Source organism: Tasmannia lanceolata, unplaced genomic scaffold (assembly GCF_043159265.1).
Source record: "Tasmannia lanceolata isolate RefF3 unplaced genomic scaffold, GAP_Taslan_0.1 ptg000112l, whole genome shotgun sequence".
NCBI classification, from domain to species: domain Eukaryota; kingdom Viridiplantae; phylum Streptophyta; class Magnoliopsida; order Canellales; family Winteraceae; genus Tasmannia; species Tasmannia lanceolata.
The window spans coordinates 1,603,425-1,624,491 of NW_027518789.1; the positions used below are offsets into that span (position 1 = coordinate 1,603,425).

Below are 21,067 nucleotides of genomic sequence, written 5' to 3' on the forward strand. Positions count from 1 at the left end.
TGTACAAGTTCTGTTAAGAGAAGAAAAAAAAAACGTCCCCAATTGTTCTTTATTTAATTTGCAAAAGTCTTTGGACACTTGGCATTATTCTAGTTGTTCTCTTTATTTTTGCAAAGAAATCTCATCCATTCAACGCCCTTTCCATTCGACTCATATACGTGCACAATATGGGACAATTTTGATCTTAGCAACCCACTTACTTTCTTGCTATATAACTCTTTTTTTTCCCCAACTCTCTTTTGACCGATCGCTTCTCTCCCTCCCTTATTTTTTTTCGGTCATCAGTCTCCCTTCTCTCCTTAATTTCGCCCAACTCTCTCTTCCCAATTCTCTTTCAGCCGTTACTTCTCTCTCTTGAATTTTTGTTTTTTTTTTCTTTTCTCTCTTCCCCTAATTAATTTTTCGTCCATTAATTTCTCTTGCTCCCTCTCAAATTTTTAGCCCATATATTTCTCTTTCACATTCATTATTCGTACCCTCATCTCTCTCTCAACCAAGGCTCGATCCGACCGTCCAAAATCCGATCAAAGGCGACACCAAGGAAAAGAAGGAAGGCGATCAAGGATTCGATCATTGTAAGTAGGAAAAAAAAGACTAAGTTCTTCTTTATTTGATGTACCCTTGTTATTAATTTTCAATAAAGGAAGAGTGGATTGTTTTCTTTTTCTGTTCTTTAGATGGCCATGGTATATATTAATTTCTTGATTCCTTTTCCTTTCTCCATGAGCAACTAAACTCCCTTGCTTGGGATTTAGATGAAACCATGGGGAAGGAGAAAGAGTTTTGATCAAAATATTTTATGATGCAAATATAACGTATGTATATATAGGTTGTATAATTTCTCTATCCTAATCATTCATGCCATCGGCTTTTTCCGTTCGTATGATTGATTGTTGATGAAGTAGATTATCTACTCTATATATATATAACGTTACAACTTGATTACAAAATCGATAAATTTTCACGGAGAATGACATCTTTTGATCTTATCCTCCATAGACCTTGTTTATTGATTATACCAAGTCGAAGCAAAATTTTGATTTAATCATAAATCTAACCCAACCCTGTGGTGGATTCTTGCCCCAAGTAGTTTCCCATATTGAATCAAATCTTTTTCATTAGTTTCAAATCAATTTCTTTTGCAAATTAGTTTCATTAGTTTAATTTTCTAATTAGATTAGAGATAGTTAATCAAATCATTAGAACTTTGGTGCACTTTGCCTAAATTAAGATTTTCAAATTGCAATCTTATTTGTGTTTGATTCTTAGATTGTTTAGAATACAAACTTATAGATATTGTTGGCTCCGAGGTACGTCCATGGATATCCTGAGTAAATGCCAAACAACATATATCATAGTTTATATTCTAAGTGATAGAAGAATAGGATTCACAAACAAGATTTCTCTTCCCTGAGTTCGACCCGTGACTACATGCGATCCGTACACTTGCGGTTACTTTTTAAGTCATAATCATGAGGTATCTAGTGAATCTTTTCATTAGATATGATAATTAAGTGCACATTGAGATACAAAGAAATAATCACCTTCAAATACATGTATCTCTTAATATTTTTTAAAAGATTTAAACAATATTAGCACAACCCCTAAGACTAAGATATTCAATGAATAGTTTGAATGGGGGACTTTGGGACCCAAATTGCTTTGGTTCCAATCAAGTTTGTTTTTGGGAGTGTATCTTTTCTTATCCAAACAAACTTGCTTGATTTCACAATTCTAAACTTACATTTAGATTTTTGATGACCTAGTCTACCACAATTGGTACAAGAGTTGTCATTGGTAGATGAGGAATGACCAGAACTACAAGAATGTGAATGTGTACATACATGTTTATCTTTTTCTTCTTGTAGTCTTTGGTTCTTTAGTGAGAGTTCTTCATTTACTAATTTTATCTCATTTAATTGAGTCTCAAGGTGATTTATTTGTTGAGATGAATTAGCTTTAAGTTGTTCTTCATTTTCATAAACAAGTCTCTATTTTTCATTTACTTACATGTTTTTATTTTCAAGGCTTTTGTTTTCTTTTCCAAGGATATTGTATTTTTTAGTTAAGTCATCATTTTTATTTATTAAAACTTTGCTTAGTTGACTTAATTTTTCATTTCTTTTTAAGCTTTAATTAACTTCTAATTTCAAATTTTCAATTTGACTTTCCAAATCAGAAATTGAATGTTTGAAAGCATTTCTATTTGCAAAAGATTTTCGTAAAGTCTCTTTTTGTTCGAAAACAACATTTTTATCATTTGATGAAAAGAGACAAATATTTTTCTCATAAAAGTTTTCAAGAGTAGTCCAAATTTCTTTTGCATTTGTACATGATGAAATTTTCTCAAAAGCATTAGGAAATAATTCACAACATAATATAACTAAGCTTTTGAATTTAATGAAAATAATTTTGCATAATTTTTATTACATTTTCTTTGAATAGAATACCCCTTTTTAATGACATCTAAAATGTCATAATCTATGGATTTGAGATAGGTTAGCATTTGCACTTTCCAAGCTCTATAATTCGTTCCATAAAAAAATGTAGGAATTAGAGCGGATCAGTCTTCCTCAAAATCCATTTGGGTTGTCATGGATCTTTTCTCTTTTAGATTCCAAAATGAAATGCAAGTGTGACAACCCAAGAGGGGGGTGAATTGGCTAATTAAAACTTTTGGCTTAATTAGATGTGGTATTAAAAATTAATTCATCAATTAAGCACTAATTAATCTAACCCTTGTTCAAATAAGCAAGACTATGGAAGCTAGGGTTTAGATATTAATTTATCCTTTACATGCTCTAATCCTTGTTCATTAAAACATAAACATAAGTAAGGTTAGAGATCACCAATCGCCAAGTAAGAAGAAGAATCACACCACAAGGAACACACAATTTTTATAGTGCTTCGGTCTATCAACAAGACCTACTCCACTCTTCCAAGTTTTCCTCCTTGGGTACTCCACTAAAAATGAGATCTCACAATCTTCAAGATGTACAAACACCTTCTTCAACTCCAAGGGAACAAACCCTTTTTCTGCATGAAGCCTTGGCAAGGACACACCCTTTTACGCCGGATTCACCTTTGTTACCGAGCCGAATCGGAGACCCTCTAGAACAAATGAAGAACTACAAAGAACTCTCTTAGCCTCTTGATTAGGCTTGATACAAAAGTTAAAGCTCACAAACTGTCCAAAGAAAAGATAAAATGTGGAAGCCCTATGGAGATCCTCTTGATAGAATGTAAAATACAAGTTCAAGGCATAGAAGAGGAGAAACCGTTTGATATGAAAGTTTAGGTTCAAGTAGATGTTAAAAATATTGCAAAAAGGTTGCTTAGAAAGGTTTGGATAGTGTATATATAGCCCATCTCAAAATATGACCGTTTGGGGGTAAAACTGTAAAAAAATGGGTTAAAAATGTCAAGCCCCGCAAGCCCCAAAGGCTAGTTTTTCAGGCCGCGGCGGTCGACCAAGGTACGGCCGTTGCCCGCCCTTATAGGCTTCTCTTTTTTAATTTCAATTTTCATACCATCGTGGTCGACCGAGCCATGGTGGTCGCCCGGCGAGGTCTCCCTATTTGATTTAAACTTTAAGTTCAAACACTATCCACGGTCGACCGGCCCTATGGCGGTTGCCCGCCCAAACCATGTTGGATTGTTTCTATTTCGACAAAATCATATCCGCGGTCGTCCGGGACGCACCGGTCGACCGGCCCGCTTTGTTTAGGCAAGTGCTACATTTTCAGCTACCTTGTCGCGGTTGCCCAGAAAACCCCGGTCGACCGGCTCTGTATAAAATTTCATTTTAACTTATAAAAATCAAGAGCTTTGGGCCATCGTCTTTGGGCTTTAGTCCAAGGTTTTCAAACACATTTTTGGGTGTGTGAATGGTTTCCAAAGATATAAAAATTAATTATGAAAACCATTTGAAAAACCTTTTGAAAGTGCAATTTACATTAAATCAAGAGGACTCTAAATACAATCTAAAAAAGTAAACCTTGAGTCTCTTAGATTGTATTGGCTCCTTGGCACTTTCTTGGACTTCTTCAACTTGTGAGTGAACTTCTTCAACTTGATCTGGTTCTTATGACTTCCTCCAATCTTCAATACATGTTGACAGTTACATGAGGTGTCACCAAGGCAGGGTCATCTCTAAGCTTCTTCTTGACACTTTGCTAGGCAACTTGTGGGATCTTCATCTTGAGCTTCTTGACTTGAACATATTTAAATGATGATGTCTTCACTGTGTATGCAAGCTCTTTGATCATGTGTGTGTGGATCCGCAAGCCATGTGTTGTGATGAGTTATGTAATGATAATATGACATTGTGGACCCCGATCCGGAGAGAGGTGGGAGGATGTGCCCCACGCGCTCAGTCTCACAGATCATCCACGTGAATGGAGAGCTCTACCAAGGAACTCTCGAAAGAAGTGCCCCTCACAGCATGAGTGGCGATACAAAGGGAGATACCTCTCGATTCGGGGACTAGCCCAGATTCGAGGCGTACCTTAAACAAAGAAGAGTCGCCATCCAAGGAAGTGGGCCAAGGATCCCATACTATGCTCTGTTGCAACGGATAACCAGAGATATAAAAGAAGGTTCGTGCCTGGTTACGAATTCGGAAGGTCTAAAGAGCACCTCATCCGCCCAAGTGCAAACACCTGGTCTCTAATGCCATTTACTTAATAATTTTGAAGAGTTTTGGGCGAAAGTCATATGAAATGGGAACTAATATCTCCGAGAAGACGTCTGCCTAATCATGCATGTCTCAGAGATGAAAATTAAACACATACACAAAATAAATGAAAGATGTGTCACCTAAGCAAAACAAGGTTATAAGTGACATGCCTAATGGGTGTCTAAGTTCTGGTGTGCAAACACATGCATGTTACAGCTAAATGTATAGGATCTGTACATGAAAGTAAGAAAACACAGCAAAAACATACAACACAAATCAACTCTATACTTGACTGGACAAAATGAGTCCTAACTCTAATGTGACCTGACTCGGACCAAGATGGCCGTCCATCCCAGCTGCTCTACGTATCCCGGCCTCGGGAAGAATCGGAGTCAACGTAGTTCGATGCCCTATTCTAAACTACTATGCCTAACCATCTAGAACCGCTATCCTAGACTCGATCCACTAGACTCGACTGATTTTTAAAGCTTTTTTGTACAATTGCTTAAGTTCATGTGAATTGTAATTTTTAGGACTCTCTATATGTCCTAACTAATGCAAGTTGATTAGCCTTAAGCTAATGCAGGTGGGCCATATATCCTATGTGTAACTAGGCTGTGCCTCCTAAAGAAAACTATGGGTTGACTATATGCTTCCTAGTCTAGCCATCGGTTCGACTAAGTGTCTAATCGATCAACTTGAGGCCTCCTAACTCTAGGGACACCCACACGACAGGACACACCATATCAATACAAATCAGGACAGACTCCTAACTCTAATACATTTCAAATAGCTAGGACAGACTCCTAACTCTAGAGAAAGATCTTTTTGAAAAGGGTTTGAATATTTTTATATTTTTGGAAGATTTGAAATGTTTATTTTTAAAGGTTTGGCTGGACTTGGGATGTGAATCCCAAGCTGCACTACGTACCCTGTTGAAAGGGATCAAGCCAATGTAGTTCGGAACAGGATTCCTAACTACTCTTCTAAGGACTCAAGATTTTTAAGATTTTTGGTTTTTCAGATGTTTTTTGATATTTTGGTTGTTTTATAGTGTTTTTTTTTTTTGAGTTTTTGACACAAGAGGATTGAATCCTATCATCATAAGGGGAGGATAGACTCCTGAATATCCCGCAAAGGTTGGACAGCATCCTATGCTTTGCGGGAGAAAATGACAGAATAACAACTCTGCAAGGGTTGGACAGCATCCTATACCTTGCAGGAGCGGATAGAAAAACACATGATTTGATGAGAGGTTGGAAAAAATCCAAACCCCTATGATGATAGAATTTGATTCCTGAACAAGAGGACTGACTCTCTAGACTAAGGACGGATTCCTATACTAGTGGACTATCAAACTAAGATACAGCTCACAAGTAATAAGGGAAAAGAGACCTTATGCATATTTGGCAAAGGTAAAACACTCAGCCGGGCCGGACAGCTACCTAGCCCTAGGGTGCAACAAATGTGCAACCCAATACCCATAAGGGTAGGGGTATGATGCCAAGCCGAGTAGGGTGTTCTCCCAAAACCAAACGACGCACAAAGAGGAGATTTAGCAAGAGAATGAGACTTGGTAAGTCTCTTAGACACAGAGGTAGGATAGAGAAAAATGCTAGCAAGACTGGGCAAGTCTCCTAAGCACAAGGATGGGCTCCAAGTAACCTTATCATTGCCTAAACAATGATAAGAAAAAGAGATAACTGACAAACCAAGTTGGTCTTCGACTAGAAGAGGGTTTAAGACCTGTGAGACTAGAGGTAGTCTCCTAGGGGTTGACTCAGGTTGATTCATTAATGAGACAATGCCTGTCTCCAAAGATTTGGATCTAAAAGACTAGGCAAGTCTTTTGAGAAAATGGAATGCTATTTGGACTGAGCAAGTCCCCTAATAATGGGCTTGGGCTAGCGCCTTCATCGCCCTGGCGATGAATGGAAAGATCTAATGACTTGAGGCTATCTTTCAAAAGACAAAAGGAAGAGGGATACTACACGGACCAAGCAGGTCTCCCTAAAAGATGGGCTTGGGCTAGCGCCTTCATCGCCCTTGTAATGAACAAAGGCTCTAATAAGGAAAAGGTCTACCAAGAAAATTAAGTAAGACTCCTAAAAGATAATAGGGGTATTATTGAAATTAGATAGTGTCAACACTAACATCTGACAATTAATATTCGCACTACAATGTTTAACAAGAACTACTAGTAAAGTTATTATGCACTTATCTACAAGAAGATTTACTAAAAAAAAAAAAAAAAAAAAAAAAAAAAAAAAAAAAAAAAAAAACAAGCATGTATAGCCTATTAATGAGTGTTTAATAATGTGACAATAGTCTACACACTGGAACAATATAAGCACATGTTTCCTTCATACAAGGATCTAAAATATAACAAAGAACTGGAGATATACTACTCGAACCAATACTATTATCCTTACGAAATAATCTTGTCTTTAAAAGAAAAGAAAAAAAAGCATTGATACCATGATGATTTTTAACACAACTAGAACAAAACTTCATTTGGAACTTACTGTTACTCAATTCATCAACACACAGATATGCATTATTAAGCCATACTCCTGATGATCTTACTCAATCTCACTCCTAATATTAGTGAAAGGACTTCATAAAATGATCAAAATGAAACTATCATACTATCATGGCAAAGTATTTGCCGTCCCTTAAAGATCAAATATTTATAATGTCCACCACTAAACAGGTTAATTAGTGAACATATTCATAAGGAACTTATTATGATGATAATAATTTCATTGACAATGAATCAAAGCATAAACACAAATACTTCTAGACAGTCATTTCTACAAAACAGCGGACAAGGCTCATGCAATTATACATAAGAATGACATAAGATGATATAGATAATTTAGAGGAAAACTAAAAATTTTCCAACTTATAGTGCCAACATTTAAGAAAAAAAATGAATTGTGTAACTATTGGCACATACATTTTGAAAGAAAACTAAACCATTCCGTTAATAATGCAAACATTTTAGAAGAAACTTGGGTTACACTACCAATATAGCTAGGCTAAATTCACAATATGGACAGAATCTGTGCTAAATCACAAATGCATAGGCTGCTATGTAGCATGGAAAATATGGCTGAACTATGAACTAGCATTGTGCAAAACAAGGGCTGAGTTATGGACTGCAATGTACATAAAACAGGGGCTGATTCATGTGCAGATTTTTATGCAAAATAGGGTTGATTCATGTGCAGATTTTTGCTAAAACAGGGCTAATTCATGTGCAGACTTTTGTGCAAAATAAGGCTGAATAGTTGACATAATTTAGTGCTAAACAGTGGATGAATTGTGAACAGATTTGTGGACTGAATCTGTGTAAAACTGGGAGCAAATCTATGAGCAAAATTATGCATAACAGGGAGCTGAAGATGTAGACAAAGTTGTGCCAACAGGGGGCTGAACTGTGAGCCAATTCATGAATGAAAATGTGTAAAAAACTAGACTAGAATTCTTGGCAGAGGTTAGTGCGAAAACTGGGCAGAATGTGGACTAAATCTTGGCCTGAGCCTGTGCACAAACAGGGGCTGATTCATGGACCAAACCTGTGTGCAAATGGGGATGGTTCATAGACAGATTTTGATAAAACTGGGACAGATTTGTGTAAAAATGGGACAGATTTGTGCAAAAATGGGACAACTTCATGGGGTGAATTTATGCAAAACTGGGACTAACACAGTGTAAAATAAGGGCTGACTCATGGGCTGAATCGCGGACTGAACTTGTATCAAGACTAGGATTGAATTATGGGTACTCAAACGGGGGCTGAAATTATGACTCAAATAATTACAAAACATAACGATAAAGTATAAAAACTTATAGAGCAGCAACTATATGCTTATAACCAATTACAAAATCATGACTATAATGTGTATTAGACCATAGGACAGTAATTATATGCTTTTAGGCAGACATAAATCATAGTTTTAAAGTGAAACAACCTAAATGGGCAGCAACTACACAATTCTATTTAGACCCTAAATTCACGAAAATCCAGCCCACATGATTTCTACACATTCATTTGTCAAGTAAAAATAATTAAACCATTTGATGAGATGGGTCCAATCAATTCAAAGCCTCACAAGATAAAATCTTTATTGTAATCATAGGTCTTTTAAGTTTAAAAGCACTATCTCATCATGTAAAAAAAAAATCAGATCCAAGAATCAGATAAGACAGCATCACCTTATTAGTTCACATCCATAAACATTAAAATTAGTCCAAGAATGTGATTTTTGATAATGTCGATGCACTTACACTCACCTCCCTCGTATAGTTGTATCTCATTCATCATTAAAGAAACAACCAGATCTTCACATAAGAGTTGGAATTCATATAGGGAATGGAGTCAATTTTCAGTATATGCAACTAATAAAGCATGACAATGCCAGACCTTAACAAAAAGAAAAGATTGCTATTAAATCTCCACAAAATATATAGTTGGAAATAAAGGGAGAGATGATGGGTCAGGGTCTTTGTAATAAGTTTCAAAAAAAATAAAATTTCAACCGATGGCTGATGTGATAACAGAGACAAGAGAAGTTTTACAAACAGCATAATAATTTGACATATTTTAATATGCTTTCCATCTATTCTAATAATTGCAGGGTTTCTATTTCACCTCACTTTACCTAACAACCATATTAGATTAATCTAAATCAAATGGAACAGATTGAAATGGCAAAGGAACTGAATTGAAAGAAATCTGCCAATCTTCAACAATCAGCCACTAAACAATATACATCAAATAGAACTTCTATTGTAGCCAAAAACAGAAATTGCAGTGATTAAAAAAAGATATATGAGGCCTGTGATTAAAGGGTGAATTTATGGCTGATCAGAAGATAAAGATGATGATGAGAAAGGAAAAAAATTAGAAATGGAGCACCTTATAAGTCTAAAAAAAAAAATATTGAATTAAAATTCAAGTCTCACCATATTGACAATAAAATGAGATCCAAAACTAATGCTATTTAATGACCAAAGGGACTCGAAACAAACCTAGGAATACAAGAGTATAAGAGATATTATATGAGCATTAAGAATACAAACCTAAACCAAAAGATCATGTACTTCTAATATCAATCAAAACCATATATATATATATATATATATATATATATATATATATATATATATATATATATATATATATATATATTTTAATACAAACTATCCAGTGCAATGAGATCATAAAATGAAATGATTTCTAAAATCAAAAGATGATATATATTTTCATAGAAGAAATCATTCAGTGAATGCTCATTATAGCAGATAAATGACATATTAACTAAATTTTATTAATCCATTCCAACTTTCATGAAGAGAACTTCTTAACAAATATATGATTCAGACATTCATCAAAAGATTTTCACAAAGAAAAATCGTTATTTAAGGCATCTAAAAAAATATATATATATAAAGAACCAAATCCTTTCTCAGATCACATGAAAATTAACACTGAAGTAGTTCTCTCATGAATAAAAAAAATCATCCAGGCACAAGACAAATTCAATAGCATTTCAGATATACATTCTAACCACACAACAGATGAACTTAAGAATCTCGTTCGAATTTCTGTAAATATTAAAAATCATATTAATAGTTTTAATTAGACAATTATATCGGATCTAAGATTCCAAATCATAAGGCATGCATATTAAAAACGCTATCATAAGTAATTAAGCTAAGAATCTAAAAGAATTAACATTAAATTCTTTTGTTTACCTTTCTTCTGAAATGACAAATTGAGAAATCTGCAGGCTTGATGTTGTTACCTCTTCAGCAATCTCTGATAGAACCTGAACTCTGATCGAAGTTTTCAGCTGAATCTGTTGATTTTGAGGAGATTGCTTGGTCAAGATAACTCCTAATCTTTAATTTCCAGCCACATCCACTGATTCTATACACAAAATTCCTAATCTAAGGTTTACAAGGTCTAATCAGAGAAAGAAAGAGAAGTATAATGGCTTAGAGGAGTAAAAATGATCGGGATCTAGCCGGAGAATAAGATTGACCAGATCTTTGGCCGGACATTCGCCGGAAAGATGAATCGACCGGAAAAAATGGCCGGAGAAGATGAAGTTTGGATCAGAAAAGGGTTCGAGAAGATTTTGAAGTAGAAATCAGAGATTAAGATGAAACAGAAGAAGAAGAGAAGGACAAAAAAGTTGATTGGAGAAGGAATCTAGTTGTCGGATTCCGGCAAGGCTTGCCGGAGAAGATGACAGTCGATGAGATCTACTTTCCCTTTCTAAATTTCTCACTCTTTCTCTCTCTAAGAATGGTTTAGAAAACCAAGATTTTTTTTTTTTTTTTGAAAAATGAGGCTTGATTGGTATTTATAGGAAAAAAAAAAAAGGTGTGGATATTGGCACCCCACATTGATAAGCGCACAAATGCGCGACTCTGACTGGCTAAATCACCCCCTTGCTTGATAACTGCACTAACTCCGCTTGTCTTTTTCGAATTTTTTCGTCGGATCTTTCTGGAATTTTGCAGGGATTTTTCTGGGGTCTTAAGGTTTCCAAAAATGTATTCATGGGTACTTAGGGTCTTTGGATAACTTGAATTTTCCCTAAAATACAAGGTTTTTCAAGGTAAAATATAAACCTAGTGGGCCACCCCCCATTACACTACACACACCAATCCAGCCCGTTTGCTGGGCAAACGCGCTCAGATCATGATGAAATTTTGCAGTGGGTTAAAAGAGACCCGAATCCAGCCTAGGGTGAAGTTTGGGACCCTAATGCTGAGATTCAGATGGATTTGGCACGAGCCAGGAAGATTTAGGGCTTAGTCAAAATGGGGTGTCTACAGATGCCCCTCTTTGGCAGAGCGTGCTTGTCGCGCGAATGTCAAAGCTGAACAGACGTCACATTTTGACTAGCCCCAAAATTGATTTAGAGAACGGGATGGAGAAAATGACTTGGTGAAGGTTGGATTATAAAAGGGTTGGTTTGTTAGGAATGTTGGTTTTCTGCTCAGAGGCGGATGATTTTATGCTCAAAGGCAAAATGGTTTATGCACGGAGGTTGAAAGGTTTTAGCTTAGAAGCTAGGGAATTTTAACTCGGAGGCCTGACTCTTTGCACAGAGGCTTGTTTCTCTGTTCAAAATCATGGTTTTATGCTCAGAGGCGAGGATTTATGTTTGGAAGCAAGGATTTATGCTCAAAGGCAAGGATTTATGTTCGGAGGCAAGATTTAAGCTTGGAAACAAGGAATTTATGCTCGGAGGCAATGATTTATGCTCGGAGGCAAGGATTTTATGCTCGGAGGCAAGGATTTATGCTCGGAGGCAGGGTTTTATGCTCGGAGGCAAGGATTTATGCTCGGAGGCAGGGTTTTTATGCTCAGAGGCAGGGTTTATGCTCGGAGGCAGGGTTTTATGGCTCGGAGGCAATGGGTTTATGCTCGGAGGCAGAGTTTTTATGCTCAGAGGCAGGGTTTATGCTCGGAGGCAGGGTTTATGCTCGGAGGCAAGGTTTTATGCTCGGAGGCAGAGAATTTAATTTGAATGCTCGGTTTGTTTATATTTTATGGATAGAAACTCCACTGGGGATTATGAGATAGGTTTTCAATAAGATGATAAGAAAGACTCTCAGAAGAATTTGACTAAAGCCCTACTGAAGCTCTTCTTATCTTCACTTAATGAAAATAATTATCTCAATTATCAGAGTTCATTTGATATCTTTTATAACCTGAACAGGTTATAAAAGATGCCCCTAGTACGAATTTACTTCCATGACAAATTCATAGGAGAACAAACATAGGGAAAAAGGTAAAAAAGGGTTTCATTTCCTGAATTTTTGAAATTACAAATCTTTTTATATATAATAGACTGAATCTGCTAATCTTCTTCTCTTTCTGTCCGCTACCAAAACTTCGAATGGTCTGAGTACTATCCTTCTGAACTCTGTTCTGCTCTGCATCATTTTCAAGGATCCACAACTTCATCACTTTTCTATCACTCCAACCTTGGAGAGACATTGACCACACAGGACTCCCCACACAAGACCTTGGAGTTTAACCTTGACTTTGACAAGGACTAAACTGTGGCTAACAACAAAGGAGGACTTCGACCATGACTTGGATTCTAAGAGAAACTGAATCTGCTTTTCAGCCTGATAAGTATTTTAAAATGGTATAGTCTACCACTTCTTAGAATCTTTCAAAAACCGTATTTAAAGGTGTTTCATTCCTCTTTTCAGGTTTTCCGTCATGGTTATTATTCCTTTGGTTTGCTTAGTGTTAACTCCTTAGCTTTTAGAAGGTCAGAAGAATCTTTACTGGCGCTTACTCAAACTTCAGAGTAATGCCTCAGAAGAAATAAAAGTCTTGCTGGCATTCAGAGATTTTGTCCTTTTGAAGTCACTGCCATGACCAAATCGCCTTTTCAGGTTTTTGATTTGGCGGACTGCATGCCTTATATTTTGCCTGGACTGTCTGCCCTTGCAGATTTTCCATCCAGCAGGCTCTGCACCTTGATTTTTGCCTAAGCCGCCCTTTCGGGTTTTCAACTTAGCAGGTGAATGACCCTAATTTTTGCCTAGACCGCCCTTTCGGGTTTTCAGTCTAGCGGGTCTAAGACTCCATCATTTTTTCTTTCTTTCTGTTTCTCTACAAACCTTGACCTAAAATACACCAGAAGGACTTTTAGGTAGGCTTGGGTTCAAACAGGTTACATATTGGTGATTTTTCATGTATTTGACCGAATCTGGCCCTCCAGACTGCCTACGTATCCCCAAAGAAAATGGGAATCAGGTCCGCGTAGTTCGCCCATTTTTTGGGTTTCAAGGATTTTTTGTTTTGTTCTTTCTTTCATATTTTCAAGGATTTGAAAGATTCAAAGGATTTGAAGAATTTGACCGAACCGGAATTAATCAGGTGGCCTACGTATCCTGTAAAAAGGAATCAGGTCAGAACATAGTTCAAGCTTACTATCTTTTATGACGCAAGTCATAAAAGATGCCCCTGGTTTGTGTTTGTCAAGAAAAAGGGATTTTTTTTTTATAGGCCCAAAGGGTTTGCAAACAGTATTTTGACTTTTGGGTTGTTAGCATTTGGCTCTGATCGATCAAGGATGGCCTCCTGGTGTATTTAAGCATAGTACTTCTTTAGTTGGTCTAGGTTTGTAGGTTCTGTTAATTTTTCACCATTTTCATTGAGGAGTCTTACGGCTTTTCCAGGCAGGACTTCATCAACAATGTAAGGACCAGACCAGTTTGGCCTGAATTTTCCTCTGGGATCGAACACCGGTGCTCGATAAGATTTCAAGACGAGATCTCCTGGTTTCAGGTCTCGAACCTTGACTTTCTTATTGAATGCCCTTTCGATTCTTCTCTGATACCCTTGGATATGGTATAAGGCTCTGAGCCTCTTTTCATCAATCATCTGCAATTCATCATGTCTGGCTTTGGCCCACTCAGACTCTGGCAGATTCGCTTCCATCATAACTCTTAAAGACGAGATTCTCACTTCAACAGGGAGGACTGCTTCCATTCCGTAAACTAGAGAGTACGGAGTTACACCTGTAGAGGATCTGATCGACGTCCTGTAAGCCCACAAAGCATATGGGAGTTTATTCGACCAATCCTTATAAGTCTCGGTCATTTTGCTAATAATAACCTTGATGTTCTTATTAGCTGCCTCTACAGCACCATTTGTCTGCGGTCTGTAAGGAGATGACTTATGATGCTTGATTTTAAATTCTTCGCACAGGTGCACCACCTCTTTCTTGAAGTGAGATCCATTGTCAGAAATCAACTCATGAGGTACTCCATATCTGCAAATGATGTTTGCACGGATGAACTTCGCAACTGTATTGGAAGTTATGGAAGCATATGAAGCAGCTTCTATCCACTTCGTGAAATAGTCAATGGCCACCAAGATGTACTCGTGCCCACTTGACGACTTAGGATAGACTTTGCCAATGATATCAATTCCCCATACTGAAAATGGCCATGGCGAGGTCATAGAATGCAGCTCTGACGGAGGCACATGAATAAGATTCGCATAGACTTGGCATTTATGACATTTCTTCACAAATGCGAAACAATCTGTTTCCATTGAGGGCCAATAGAAACCGAGTCTAAGGATCTTCCTTGATAGCATTTTACCATTCATGTGAGGACCACAAACACCTTCATGTGTTTGTTCAATGAGCTCCGCAGCCTGATCTTCATCAACACACAGAAGCTGAATCCCATCAAAGGATCTTCTGTACAATTCTTCACCACAAATGATGAAGTTAGCGGCGAATCTCTGAAGAGTTTTTCTCTCTTTGCTGGAAGCTTCAGGGGGATGTCCATTGCCTGAAATGAGATTTCGGATATCAGTATACCACGGTTTTCCATCTGGACATCGCGCTGATATCTCAATGGCATTTACATGCGCTGGAGCCCATTGCGACCTCACAGCTAAAGGCTGGACCTCCATTGTCTCAGAAATATCCAACATCGAGGCTAAGGTAGCCAAGGCGTCTGCAAAATGATTCTTGGTTCTTGACAGATGGGTAAATGTGATACTCTTGAATTTCTTGGCCAGAGATTCAAGATAAAAATTATATGGGATCAATTTTGATTCTCTTGTCTTCCAATTACCATTGGTTTGACAAATTATCAGAATTGAATCTCCAAATACATCAATCTCTTGGACTTTCAAAATTAAAGCTGCCTCAAGTCCTGCGATACAAGCTTCGTACTCTGCCATGTTATTTGTACATTCGAATTGCAACTTGATGGATATTGGGATGTATTCTTTCTTGGGAGATACAAGCACTGCTCCTATTCCTTGTCCTCGATTGTTAACGGCTCCATCAAAGTACATTGTCCATCTGGTACTTGGAATTTCTTCTTCAAGTTCCATGATCTCTTCATCAGGAAATTCAGCCTTCAGAAAAGCATTCTCTTCAACAGGAGCATCAGCTAGCTGCTCAGCAATAACCCGTCCTTTGACAGATTTCTGAGTGACGTATGTGATGTCAAACTCAGATAACAATAGCAACCACCTTGCAGTTCTTCCTGTAAGGGCGGGCTTCTCGAATAAGTACTTCAACGGATCCATCCGTGAAAGCAGAAATACCTTATTCGATAATAGATAATGCCTAAGCCTTTGAGTCGCCCAGACTAATGCTAGACAAGTCTTTTCCAAGATAGTGTACTTTATCTCGTACTCTAGCATTTTCTTGCTGATGTAGTAGATAGGCTTCTCCTTCTTAGATCCTACATCTTGCTGAGCAAGCATACAACCCATTGCTGTATCTGTGATGGACAAATACATCAACAATGGTTGACCAGGAATGACTGGGGATAAGACAGGAGGCAAAGACAAACACTGCTTGACCTTTTCAAATGCTTCCTGACATTCTTCATTCCATTTCTTGGAGGAATTCTTTTTCAATAATTTGAAGATGGGTTCACATGTCATAGTTAAATGAGATATGAATCTCCTCAAGTATTGCACTTTGCCAAGGAATCCACGAATCTGCTTTTCTGTCTTTGGTGGTTGCATTTCTTGGATAGCCTTGATTTTCTGAGGGTCCACTTCGATTCCTCTTTCACTGACCATGAATCCCAGCAACTTCCCTGACGTGACCCCAAATACACATTTATTTGGGTTCAAGCGAAGTTGAAACTTTCGGATTCGCTCAAAGAACTTTCTCAAAGCGACTGTATGCTCTGGCCGAGTCCTGCCTTTGACAATCATGTCATCGACATAGACCTCGACTTCCTTATGAATCATGTCATGAAGAAGAGTAGTCGCAGCTCTCTGATATGTGGCACCAGCATTTTTGAGACCAAACGGCATTACTCGGCAACAATATGTACCCCATTGAGTAATAAATGCCGTCTTCATCATATCCTCAGGCGCCATCTTGATCTGATTGTAGCCTGAAAACCCATCCATGAAAGATAACAGAGCATGTCCAGCAGTGTTGTCTACTAGGATATCAATGTTCGGAAGAGGAAAATCATCTTTCGGACTGGCCTTGTTCAGATCTCTGAAGTCAACGCACATCCTGACTTTTCCATCTTTCTTGGGCACAGGAACTATATTTGCAAGCCATTCGGGATATTCCACTACTTCAATGAATTTTACTTCAAGTAGCTTCTTAACCTCATCATGAACTTTCAACTCCCATTCTGTTTTAAGTTTTCGGAGTTTTTGCTTCTTCGGCTTGATACCCGGGATTAGAGGTAATCTGTGCTGGACAATGTCCTCACTCAATCCCGGCATGTCATCGTAAGACCAAGCAAAGACCTCCTTAAACTCTTTTAGCAAGGTGATTAATTCTTCGCGCTCCTCAGGAGATAAAGTTTTGCCAATCCGAATCTCCCGAATTAAAGTTTCATCACCTATATTTACGGTTTCAATTTCTTCTTCGAGTGGTTTTGCTCGGCGAATCTCCTCTTGTTGAATCATGTATTTGATTTCAAAAGGAGTTTCGTCGGCTTCCTCGTTTGAGGGGGAGTCTTGATTATTATTATTATTAGTTATTTGATCAGGCTTTGAAGCAGAATCAGAAACAGAATTAGAAATAAAGACAGGATCGTACACAAATGAGTCTTTTATTTCTTTTGCAGAATTGATGATTACATCGAATGATTCACCCACATCGGGCGTTACAGACTCTGAATTCAAATGAAATGACATGTTGACATCAATATCAACATAGACAGGACTATGTACAAATGAAAAATCAGCAAAAACATCCTCTGACCGAGACTCGACAGGGACCGACTCTTCACCTCCGAGAACTACTCCGACCTCTATGGTACCTGCATCAAAAGAAAAGTTAGAAATGACAGACTCCGGGTTGAACTCAGAAACTGACACATTTGTTGAAATGACTGACTCTTTTGAAAGGACTGGACTATACTGGAGGACTACTTGGGGTATAACCTGTGCGGTCCAATTGTCTAAAGGTCCAGTGGCTGGAGTAATGCAATCCCTTGGACTCGTGAAGGGCACATCTCCTCCAATCATAGCGACGATTGGGGCCTCAACCTGATGTAGGGAGTCTAGGAGATGCGGCTCAATATTTTCCGCCCAATCTGTAGCTGGTTTTTCTGCTATCGATGCCAAGGCAAACTGCTCACTGTAGAAATCTTCTGACAACTCATCTGTGAAGAAGATCTCTAACCCTGGAAGCCTCTTCCCAGTCTTATCGCACCAGGTCTCAGGAAAACCATAGAACGGACAGTCTGCCCCTTCTCTTCTGAATCGGCCGTTCATAATCATGCTGTACGGTCCCGTCAGAAATTCTATACCTCGACGACGGCATTCAGCCCACTTCATCATATAACGCTTCATTTCTTGAACCTCTTTCGGAGTTGGCTCGTACCCTAACCCGAATAATCCGCCGACTGCTTTCAACTCTGGCCACTCAGTAGGGCCCTGTAGATTTCTTCCCAGGCCAGCTCCTGGGACATAACCATATTTCCTCATTATCTTTACTACTTGGGTGTTTGTGCTTGAGAGAAACATTATTTCTTCATTCATTGCTTCCCCAAAGGAAATAGTAGAGACTTCTAAAGAAAAGCCGGTTAAACTAACATCTCTTGATTTTTCAGTGATCAATTCAGATGTTATTTGACCAATTTCCGGCTCAGGGTCGCCTCGCACTGTGATCACCCGATTGTTTCGGACAAATTTCAATTTCTGGTGAAGTGTGGAAGGAACGACTCCAACTTTATGAAGCCACGGCCGGCCAAGCAGGAGAAAGAAAGATGTTTTGATGTCAAGAACCTGAAACTCTATCTCGAAAGTTTCACCTCCTATTTCGACTTCTGTGGCGAGTGTCCCGATGACATCTCTTCTGGTTCCGTCATATGCCAATATCCCCTGTTCCGACGGGATAAAATCGGCTGGCCCGAATCCCAGGGTAGTGGCGGTGCTTAAAGGACATACATTTAAAGCCGACCCATTATCCACTAATACCTCGGGGACTCTCTTCTTGTTACACAGTATGGTGATACGGAGAGGTCTTGTGTGATCTCTTCCTTCTTGAGGTAGATCCTCATCAGTAAATGACAATGTTCTAGAAACCCTGGCCATTGCCACAAGATTGACCAACTCATCGGGGGTAATTTCAACTGATACTTGAGAGGCATTTAATTCTCGAAGCACAACCTGTCTGTGTTTCGGTGATGCCATTAGTAAACCCCAGATGGACACGTTAGCTTGTGTCTTCTTCAGTTGTTTCAACAAATTTTCTTCCTCTTCATCCACAGTCTGCTTCTGTTTCAGATTCTCTGCAGCTCTTACAACTTCGGCAGGATTTTCTGCTCTGAGTTCTGCAGGTTTGAAGACACGACCACCTCGTGTGACATGGCGGAGCTCGTCACACTGATCTTCCAGAAGCAACAAGTCTTCTTCTTCCAATCTTAAAACATAAGGGATCTTTTCTTTCATCTCTTCCTCCTCCTCACTCTTGAGGACATAAGAACAAGAACACTCAGAGGATCCTGTTAATCCTTCATCTAGAGGGGATAGTACATAAGGTTTCTTGTTTTCGATCGCTTCATCTTCATCATCCCATCTCAGAACATACGGTCTATCAGAAATAACCGCACAAATACGGGAGTGATCTAAGAGGATTTCTTCAGTGAAAATGGCATACACGTTCGGGGGAGGCATTGCATGTGTAGGCAATGGGTTTCGAGTGACGTTAGGTGCTTCAACGGCAAGATCTTTTGCTTCTATCATGTCTTGGATCTTGTGTCTTAAAGCCATGCATTTGTCAGTCAAATGCCCTGAATTTTGATGATAATCGCAGTACTGGTCTTTCCTCCAATACTTGGGCAAAGGGTTAGGAAGCTCTCTGGGTTCCAACAAAGTGATTTTTTTATCTCTCAGTAACTTCTTCAAAGCCACTGATAAGGAGTAAGGGAGAGGGTCGAACTGACGAAAGACCTTCTTTTCCATCGGCCTCCTGACCTCGGTCACCGTTCTGGATGGTGGTCGGTCATAACCTGGTGGTCTGGCATAACTGGGAGGCCCGGTATAGTTAACACTGTGCACCTCCTTCGGTGCCACAATAGGTCTTTTTCCCTCTCTCACATCAGACGAAGGTCTTGATCTCAGCCCCTTGGACAAAGCATCTTCGATTTGAGTTCCGGTTTTGATTAGAAAATCAAAATCAATGAAGTACTGGATTGCCATGTGGTGATAGTATTGAGATGATAAGTTTTTCACAACAATCTTGATCTGCTCTGAGTCAGGCAAACGGTGAGTCATCTGCGCTGCCTTTCGCCTCCATCGGCGAATGAAAGAAGTGAAGGTTTCATTGTGCCCTTGTTTCAGCGCCTTCAGATCTCTTTTTGTCACATCTATTCCCTCCTCCATGGAGAATTGCTCAACAAATCTATTGGCGATATCCTCCAGAGTTCTGATCTCTTCGGTTTTCAAGCTCAAAAACCATTTCTTTGCTGTTCCAGTAAGAGATCTAGGGAAAAGAAGAGCAATCTGCTCTGGAGTAAGCCCATGCTGCTGTAAGAGAGGAATAAGGGCTTTTAGATGACTCTTGGGACATCCTGTCCCATCATACTTATCATGATCCGGCATCTTGAAATTAGGAGGTAGCACAACTCCCGGTATTATCATATACTCGGCCATGTTTAATTTTTTCGGACCCTGCATTTTCATGCTCTCCATCTCCTGGGCCATCTTATCCAACCTATCGACTATCCCCTTGCCTTTATCCAGATGGGGGAGACAGTTCTCTTCTTCATACTGCTCGTCATCAGAATGGTCAAAGACTGGCAACACAGGAGGCTGAGCCATCATAGGAGGTGGGCGAGGCATGATTGGGGTTTGCTGAGGTGCAGGATTCTTGGTAGTAGATTCTCTGTCATTCTTTAATCGGGCTATTTCTTCATTAATGGTACTCAATTGCAACATTATAGCTTTCATCATCTCAAAGGTGTCCATACTATTTTGCCCATTCTCTGCCATCGCTTCAGGGGTTGGTTGGACGGGTGAAAGTATTTCTTGAAAATTCAAGGAAGGCGATAAAGGAGAAGTAAAAGAAAAAGGTGACAAGGATTGCCGGCTCAGCCTGGAATCAGATGTCTGACGGGACCAGGTTGGTTTTGAAACGAGGATTTTCTTAGGAGCAATGGCTGCTCAATCAAGAATCCTGAAATGGAAGTATAATCACTAGATTAAAATTTTGATAATCGAGATAAACTATCTTGATCAAACAATGACAAAAGAAACAAAAACACACTTTCATTAATAAAATCCAAATTGTGATTACAACGGATGAAAAAATTAATCTCTGATCACAGCTGGATAAACAGACTGACAAGAATGGGAAATGCAGAAATCGGAATAACAAAACATGATAT

At 38.7% G+C, this 21,067-nt stretch overlaps 1 protein-coding gene across 1 annotated transcript; it reads right to left on the reverse strand.

Annotated features, from left to right (window-relative positions):
• Nucleotides 1–17,485: 17,485 nt before the first annotated feature.
• Nucleotides 17,486–20,672, reverse strand: LOC143865818 (uncharacterized). The gene is made up of 2 exons (XM_077375922.1): nt 17,619–20,672; nt 17,486–17,494 (listed from the first exon to the last, which is right to left on the reverse strand). Exons 1-2 carry the CDS (start codon nt 20,670–20,672, stop codon nt 17,486–17,488), a joined length of 3,063 nt encoding a protein of 1,020 aa, XP_077232037.1.
• Between the last annotated feature and the right edge of the window lie 395 nt (nt 20,673–21,067).